This window comes from Tyto alba, unplaced genomic scaffold (genome assembly GCF_018691265.1).
Source record: "Tyto alba isolate M040663 unplaced genomic scaffold, T.alba_DEE_v4.0 Super-Scaffold_20, whole genome shotgun sequence".
Lineage (NCBI taxonomy): Eukaryota > Metazoa > Chordata > Aves > Strigiformes > Tytonidae > Tyto > Tyto alba.
In genome coordinates, this window is record NW_024881283.1 from 9,745,803 (window position 1) to 9,754,204 (window position 8,402).

Here is an 8,402-nt window from a genome sequence, read left to right on the forward strand (position 1 = left end):
GGGGGGAAAGGGGGGAGGCTGAGAGCCCGGCGGCGCCGGTTTTACTCCGCCGCCTGTAAACCGACAAACCTGGCCATGGCCTCGGACTCCGGAGACAGAAACTCGACGCTGAAGAGGTGCCTCGGCGTGCTCAGAGACGCGAGAAACGACAGCGAGCAGTTCGCAGCCCTGCTCCTGGTGAGGAACGGCGGCGGGCCCGCGCCGCGGGCGCCATCGCCTCAGGAACGGGCTGGGGGGGTGGAAAGGCGAAACCCGCCGCGGGAATGTGCCCGAGCGGCGTTCGCCCCCGTGCTGGCTGGCCTGGGGGGCTTCGGGACAGAGCGTTTCAGTGCCTTGGTGCTCCCAGCAGCGAAGCGAAGGGAGCCCGGCCTCGGCTTGTCTGTGCTGAGGCTTAGTCAGCATTGCCACGCTCTGGTAAAGCCCTGGATTAGCACTTAAACCAAGTGCCCAGCTCAGCGGCCTCTTCTCTGTACTCATAAAAGTTGTTCACGCTTCCTAGTTGCCTTTTCAGTCCTGTAAATTTAGCAAAGCCTCTTGCTATGCTGTGCTCTCACCCCTGGTTTGCCTTACAGGTGACCAAAGCGGTCAGAGCTGGAGATGTTGATGCTAAGACCCGTCGCCAGATTTTTGATGCAATTGGATTCACGTTTCCGAATCGCCTGCTCGTCTCCGGGCAGCCCCCGGCAGGTTGCCCCGAGCACACCTTCCGGGCACTGGGCCTTACTCTCTTGGCTTGTTTCTGCACCGATCCCGAGTTAGCTGGTCACTCCCAGATCCTGAACAAAATCCCAACCTTCAATGACATCCTGGTTTCCCCCTGCAATCCGGACAGCACGTCCATGATTGATGATGTATACCAGTGCCTGAGTGCTGTCATGGCCACTGCCAGGGGCCCCAGATTGTTGGTGACCAAAGGGACGGTGTCTGCCCTGTGCCAGGCCTACATGAATTGCAGTTATGGCTCTGACCGTGCCTTGACGCTGCTCTTGGGGCTGTTGGCCACAGCAGAGGCGAAGTGCTGGCAGAGAGACGCTCCACAACTCCTGGCTGTGCTGAGCAAGCTCTCCGATGATTTTCTCAAGACTGAAGACATGACCAAATTTGAGCTGTGTGAGGTTCTGCCTCACTTCATCCCCCTGTCGCCACCGCTCACACAGGACTCGCAGGGCTCTGAGAGCCTCCATAGACTTTACAAAGGGCTGGCTAACATCTTGGGCAGCAAGCTGAGCCAGTCGCAGCGGGACCCTGCTCTGAAGCTTGCTGCCTGCCTCGTGCAGGCCTGTGGGTCAGAGTGGATCCCAGCAGGGAGTGCTGGAAGTAAGTTCCTGGCCTTGCTGGTGAACTTGGCTTGTGTGGAGGTCCGCCTGACCCTGGAGGAGCCAGATCCCTTGGAGGCAGAGGGGAAAAAAGAAGTGATAACAGCCTGCTATGTCCTTATTGAGATGGGGATCCAGGAGTGCCTGAGAGAAGAGAAACCACTGCTAGAAGAGGTGCAGAAGATGCAGCTCATGAGGATCATGGAGGAAGCATTTGGAGCTGTAATATTCTACTTGAGACAGGTAATGCAGGGCTTTCAAGCAAAGAGCCTCGTTTTGGGGGTTTCTCTGGGAGGCTTTGGCAGCTGTTCACTGGGATGCAGTGCATGGCCAAAGCTGTGTAGAGCAAAATAAGCATCTCGACCCACTTTGGTTTTCACACCTGCAGTAGCTCGATAGGACAGTGTCATTTTCTGTGTTCTTTCTTCTTCATGTAGGTTAAACAGGAGGACCTACAAGATCCTTTCGTATTTGCCTCTGTTCGGATCCTTGGAGCCTGGCTGGCAGAAGAGACATCCTCCCTCAAGCAGGAAATCTGTGAGCTCTTGCCTTTCCTTGTTCATTATGCCAAGAAGCTTTTCAAAGAGGGCAGCTCAGCTGCAAGTCCTTCCCAGCGAGAGCTGGTCCGCACCGAGGACCCTGGCTTACCCAAGGATGCTCTGAGGTGCGTATTTAAGCACAGAGCTGATGTATTTTAGCACAAACCTACTCAAATTGTTTTCTATTTTCCATTCTCCCTGCAGTGCCAATTCTGCCTCTCTTTTCCCCCCCCCAGGTGGTTGCAAATGCAAGGCTTAGACCCATTTTACCTCACGTTCCCAATTTCTTTCCCCTTCCAGATTTCTGCTACCTGGCTTTTGCCACTTAACAGCAGAGGATGGGCCCCGGGACATCCTCATCTCAGAAGGGGCACCAGCGCTGCTGTGTGAGTACTTCCTGCATCAGTGGGAGGTGCTGACCTCCAAGCCCGGGTCTCTGGCTCCACTGACAAGCACTGAAATGAGTCTACAGACTGCGTGTGGGATTTTCCTTAACCTGGTCGTGACTGCACCAGACCTCATCAGGTAACAAAGCCACAGGAGCTTGCTTTTAAGATCATCAGTGGGAAGAAAGAGGGTGCACTGTGAAATGAGCTTGCAGGATCTTTTGAGACACTGGGCCGAAAAAGGGACATCCCTTTTTCAACACCAGTTACTTTAATTTTTGGTGCTACATTTAACCTTGACATTTTCAGGTGCTTCTGGCTCTGTTTAGAAAATGTGTCTCAGTTCACTTTCTCTCTAGGCGAGACAAAACCTTTTCCTCCCTGATGGACATGTTGCTTAAGTCTCTTCCTCTTCTGCTGCCCCAGACGGATCACCTGGTTCTGGCAGCCAACGTTGCCACTCTGGGCCTGATGATGGCCAGGATCCTTGCAAATTCAGCAGGTAAGAAGAGTTCCCACTGTCAAAGCTGCACGTTGCTATGCACAGGCAGAGACCAGGGTCTGGATGATTAGGAAATACAAGGGGAACAGGTCCAGTTTCTGCCGTCGGAAAAGTGATGAACCCAAAAACCCGGAGGAGCAAGGAATATGGAGAAAATTCAGCAGGCCGATGGGTTGGGATTAGGAGATTTCTAGGGCAGGAGGGTGGTACTGTGCGCTCCCTGAAAGCCCTGCTGCAGGCAGACCCACCGGCGGGTCCCTCCTTTGCCCAAGCAAGCTCTGTATCGAGTCATTTCCTTTTTCTTCCAGCTCTTCAGGGAACGCAGGCTGCCAAGGAGTTTTTCGGAGCCGCCATTCGCTTCCTGTCACGAGCTCACACCTCCCACACAGACCCCGGCAGCGACGGCTCCGCCGTGGCCGTGGCTCCTGCCTACGCGGGTGCCTGGGCTGACATCCGTGAGCTCTGGTTCCTGGGGATGCAAGCCTTGGCCGCCTGCGTGCCGCTTTTCCCCTGGCTGCCCCAAGCTGTCCTCCAGGCGCGGTGGCTGGAAAGCCTCTCCGAGTTACTGACCCGCCTCGCTCCGGCCTCGCTGGATTTTGAACTGGTCGCCGCTTTCCAGGGCGTGTTGGTAGAGCTGGCCAGAGCCAGCCAGTCGTGCAGGGACGTGATCCTGTCGCACCGCGGCAGGGAGTGGGCCAACCTCTACGGTATGGCGGCGCTGGAACAGTGTCTGTCTGAGCCCTGAAGAGCCGGCAGCACCCTGGTGTGGGAAATGCACACGATCTGTTCAGCATTTCTCACGCACCCTTCGGTGACAGACGGGGACAAAAAAAACCCAAACATGTAAATCTCCAAACTTCATAAAACTGGTGCGATGCAGCAGAGCTCGGCAGGATTTGCACTGTCCACAACATGACGTGCAGAACCATTGCTGCCTCGGAACATTTCAGCATGCACCTGCTTGACCTTCTGTCAGTATTTCTTCTTAGAAACAGCTTGGTTTATTATTAAAGACTTTTTCTGTTGCTTTGTTTTTCAAACTCCTGCAGTGTTGGGATTTATTTCTGCCCAGGGCCCTCAGAGGCTGCCTGCTTAACACACACTCCCAATTTTGTCACAGTAAGCCCTTCAGGATGTCACTTTATTTTATGTCAGAGGCCTGCACGTTAGTAAAGTAACTTTGCACTACATAGAGAAGCCTGCAAAAGGCAGGAACAGGAAAAGCTTTAATATTTACCAATAGCCGTGAGAATGACTGTAACTTAGCACAGACCCATCCCCTGCTGGTGTGAGGATGCCCAAAAGCCCTTCTGCCGTGTTGTGGGACAGCCCCCGTGCTCACATCCACCACTGGTACCATCAGCCCAAATTCCTGCCTAGAAAACCTTCCCAGGGCCACTTGCTGCGGCGTGTTTTTGCCCTGGGAACCACCCGCACAAGGCAGGGCCCCGGGACCCCGTGTTTGCTCAGGCTCCCGCTCGCTGCAGGGCTGGGACGGGTTTTCCACTCGCGCCGGGTTCAACCTGCAAAGTCCTGGGGCTCCCCATCGGGTAGGGATTGCGAGAGCAGAAATGCCCGAGTTACACCCCGCTGACTCCCTGCCCGTGGAGGAGTCGTTTGCTTTACAAAAGAGAAAGGCCACGGTGGGAGGAAACCACCTGTAGCACTGGCTTTGCAACCGGGGCTGCCTGCTCTTGGGTGCCCTGGGAGCCTGAGCATAAACCCCCGCTCAGCAGCGGCCGGGCCGGGGTGCCCGAGCCCGGCTTGGGGAGGCAGAGCTGCCGCTCGGGATGCAGCCGGGCCCGGGGAGAGTTTTCCACCAGGTGTCAGTCGAGGAGCTCGGTGGGAGCAGCAGCCTCACCCGCCGGCTCTCCACCCGGACCAAGCACCGACCCCGGCTGCCCTCCAAACCCACGCTGGTTCGATTGAGAGAAAAATCAAGCGAGGGGCTCTCTCAAAAGGAGGGCTGAGGCTGGGTGCATTCCTGCTTTATACCGTATTTTTAGCTCGCTGCTTTATGAAAGCAAATGCCTTACACAACCCGAGAGGAGGCGTCTGCTGTTGCTCAGGAAAAGTATCTTTCTGATCTTTCCAGCTCAGTCCTGAAAAGTTAATGCAAGTTGCAACAAAGGTGGTTGCTACCAGAAGAAAGCGATGCAAGCCAAACAAGCAAATGAGCCTCCTGGCCTTGGAAGAGAGCATAACTCTGCTTGAGCGTGGGCTGGGAGAGTCTCCCCATCCTGCCAAGAACATCTCATCCCTGCACCGCAGGGAAACATCAATGCATTGGGAGAGTCAGAAACGCATTTCACATTATCAGAAAAAAAAAAAAAAAAAAAAAAACAACATCCAAACCCTCAAATGCTTTACCTTCAACTCTTCCCAGTCCTGTGTCCTCTGTCTCTGGTCAAAAGCTGTGGGCTTCCCATTAATGAAAGGCTATCATTAGTGCTAATGAGAGATAGCTGCCCATATCAGGAGGAGGGTGCTCTCCTCTCTCCCCCAGCGCTGCACGGCTCAGCAGTGCTGCTTGGCCGTCGTTCATCCCCGCGGGCAGGGGTAGGAGCTCCCACAGCACCTGACTGGGGATCCAGCCTGGGCCTGTAGGACCCCATCCAAGACCAAGAGCGGTCCTAGACCTGGAGGCCTTTGGCTGCTCGTCTTTAGTGCCCAGGTAGGCTACCTGGGAGCAAACCAAGAGCCCAGGGAAGTCCACCAGTTTATCCTTCACCGCATCCCAGGGCAGTGGGGTTTGGCCACCAGTAGGAGACTGGAGAGGAGCACCTGGCCCTCACCCTAATTCTCTTCAGCAGAAAGTGCCATCAGGTGTGCGAAGACCCATCCACGCCTGGCCAGAGCTGCACCCTCTCGGAGACCCTGATGGCTCAGCCTGTGGTTGTGTCTTTGCCTAACACAAACCGCACTCCCCATCACGCTCCTCCTGACAGCGGACGGGGTGAGACACTGGCCTTGCCCTGGGATGTTACCAGGCTGGATGCCAGAGATGTGTTGCGTAGATGCTGGCATTGCTTGAGCAATATCACTGCTCTCTCGTGCCACGACACCACTTTCCAAACACGTTATCAGACAGAGCACCCCTAAAAGGCTGTTTTCCCTCCCCCTTGGGCTCTGACAACGGGGAGCACAGCACGTTCAGGAGGGGAGAGCACAGGAGCTGGTGGAGGCCTCTCGCCACGCGGGTGTCTCCGTTGGCTCTGCCCGTGCCGGTCTGCAGGCCCCGGCGTGCCCGGGGTGGCTCAGCCCAGCGCGAGGGAGATGCTGCCCCAGCAGCCTGGCCAAAGCTTCAAAGGCTGCAGGGTGACTCCTTGGCCACCCCGAGCTTTGCGAGCCCAACCGCAGGTTCTGCCACCGGCAGCTGGCATCTGTGGGCATCGATCCTCTCGTGCCAGAGAGGTGGATGATGGCATCACCCAACGTCCCCCGCCTGCCCCAGCGCCTTGGGATCCCAGCACGGAGTGGGATCGCGACCAGCAACACCCGGAGCAAACCGTGCTTTATCTCCCAATGCATTTTCAACACCAGGGCGAGCTCTCCAGGAACAAGATGATCATTCACCGTGGCTTGAACGAGATGGATAAGGCCCCAGAGGAGCAGATGTACATTCTCTCTCGCTTTGACAGATTAAATGTCATAATGCCATTGCAAACCCAACCGTGGCATACATTATCTTACAGTATTTATTCATATCACCCCAAAAGCACTGGCAATAAAATTAAATATTTCATGAGGTTGCTATTTGGCTGCTGCACTGCAGGAACCAAGCGCAGCCCCCTCCCACAAATCTCTTGCTACGGTTTGTAGCAGGGGTGGTGGCGGGGGGAGGCCTCAGCACTGAGGGGGGCTGCCCCGGTCCCTTCCCACCCCTTGACAGGGTTCCCATCCTTCTCTTCAAAGCCCTGCCCAGCTCTCCAGCCCCATAGCAAGGAGCTTCCTTCCCCACCTGGATTCCTGGGGAGGGGATGTGGGGAATGATAGGAACAACCCTCGTTTCTGAGGTATCAATGGGAGCCAGGCTTCTGGGGAAGAGCCGGTTCATCTTTGGCTCAGGCAGAGAGCTGTGCTCAGTACTTTTGTTTCCATGCCCTTACAGCCCTGCTCAGCAGGTTTTTTCACTGCTGACCCCCAAAGCAGAGGTTGCTGCCTCAAGCCCCTCGCACACTCCTGGAAGAGCCGACGTACACATTGATCTCCCTGGGAAGGAGCACTTGGACCTTTGTTACAAAACCAGTTTTTCTGAGATTTCTGGCCTGGATGCAAACACAGCAAGTGCTCCCTGGGGTGGAGACGTGGCCCAGACCGACAGCGAATGCTCCCCATAACTGGGGAGCGAGGGGGCAGGTCTCATGTTGAGGACCTCGGCATGACCATGTCTCTGTTAACAAACACGAAGGACGTTTGGCAGAGCAAAACACGAGCACAGTTGGATGTGCACGTGGTCCTTAAACTGGGAGGCTAAAGAGCAGGTAGCGGGGAGCTGCGTTTGAGCACCCTGTGTTCAGATCACCCCCAGCAATTGCTCTGGCCATGCTGAACCAGTAACAGCACCAAGCACCCAGTGTGACAGTCCTTGGCCCTGCCTGGGACCTCTGGACAGCAAGTTAAAGTGAATAATTGTTCATCATCACCACTGGTGGCTTAACAGCTGCCCCATGGGAGGCCCGTGGGTTTAGTTTGCCCTCATCACCAGGCAGGTGAAAATGCTCTTAGCAAAGCTGCACAGAGGGGATGGGGCAGCCAGGGACTTAGGCAGGTCTCAGGCGTCTTGCCAGGACTGTCTGGGTGCTCGTGGGGCTCTGAGCTCGTTGCTGGTCACGACCCGAGGGCTGGGAAGGTGCTGCCAGTGCTCCCAGCAGAGAGGGTGCTGGGGTGGAGGGGCTGCGGCGGGCGGCCCGGCGGAGAGGCACGGCCAGAGCTCGCCTTTGGCACGGCCACCCACGGCTCCCAGCAGCGGTCACAGCCACTAGCTCTTGTCTGCTGCAAGGTCCCTTGTCCCCTTCCTGGGCACTGTTGGGCTGAAGGGGGGAGACCCCGACCCCCTGGGCAGCCCCCCAGTCTCAGACTGCCCCTGCCCACCGCACTGCCATGAGCCCAGTTTGCCCAATGTATTTGGTGGCAGTGGGGCAGTTTTGCCTTTTGTTTTTCCTTCCCTTTGTCTGTCAGTGTTGAAGGTTTCCTCTGCTCTGTCTCATTTTTGGGTTGGAAACATGGTTTCCCGCCGAGCTGCTGCGGGGGAGCATCCTCCCACTTGCCCCACGGCCCCACACCCAGTTTGGGCCCTTCCCGCCCAGATTTTGCACAGTTTCACCTCTTTTAGATGAATAAAGACTTGACATTATACAGCCTAGAAGGGCAAGGGATGTTAAGAATGAACTGGAACATAACTACAAAATATAGCATGTCCAATCCAATTTTTGCTAGCAAATGAAACGATCTGGTGGAAAATAAATACAGAACTTTCAGGAGCAGCGTCCTTGAACAGCATTTGAGGGGGATGAAGAGATTTGAATAGATCAGCCCTTTACACCTCTGCACATCCCTCTTCCCTCCCTTAAATGCCATCTTTAATAGAAATAAATTAGAATAAATGATCAGCCGTTGCCTCCTAAAGACAGGTGGCAGGGTAATATTAAAAGAAATG

General features: G+C 55.5%; 2 protein-coding genes across 3 annotated transcripts in view; one reads left to right on the forward strand and one right to left on the reverse strand.

Moving 5' to 3' along the window:
• Window positions 1–176, reverse strand: part of KIAA0319L (KIAA0319 like) — a 35,112-nt gene extending 34,936 nt beyond the window's left edge. For both annotated transcript variants that reach the window (XM_032997196.2, XM_032997198.2), the window contains exon 1: window positions 70–176. In XM_032997196.2, the coding sequence (XP_032853087.2) occupies window positions 70–77 (8 nt within the window). In that variant the 5' untranslated portion in view covers window positions 78–176. The remainder of the gene's footprint in view (window positions 1–69) is intronic.
• On the forward strand, window positions 9–3,783 carry NCDN (neurochondrin). The gene is made up of 6 exons (XM_032997199.2): window positions 9–177; window positions 573–1,559; window positions 1,754–1,980; window positions 2,156–2,380; window positions 2,601–2,743; window positions 3,052–3,783. Exons 1-6 carry the CDS (start codon window positions 76–78, stop codon window positions 3,486–3,488), a joined length of 2,121 nt encoding a protein of 706 aa, XP_032853090.2. The 5' UTR covers window positions 9–75; the 3' UTR covers window positions 3,489–3,783.
• The last annotated feature ends 4,619 nt before the right edge of the window (window positions 3,784–8,402 follow it).

What these genes read in the sequence shown, in the direction of transcription:
- NCDN (XM_032997199.2), top strand. Translation starts at nt 76, where the DNA reads ATGGCCTCGGACTCCGGAGACAGAAACTCGACGCTGAAGAGGTGCCTC. An exon ending in TAATATTCTACTTGAGACAG is followed by an intron (nt 1,560 to 1,753) that starts GTAATGCAGGGC and finishes TTCTTCATGTAG; the next exon opens with GTTAAACAGGAGGACCTACA. An exon ending in ACTGCACCAGACCTCATCAG is followed by an intron (nt 2,381 to 2,600) that starts GTAACAAAGCCA and finishes CTTTCTCTCTAG; the next exon opens with GCGAGACAAAACCTTTTCCT.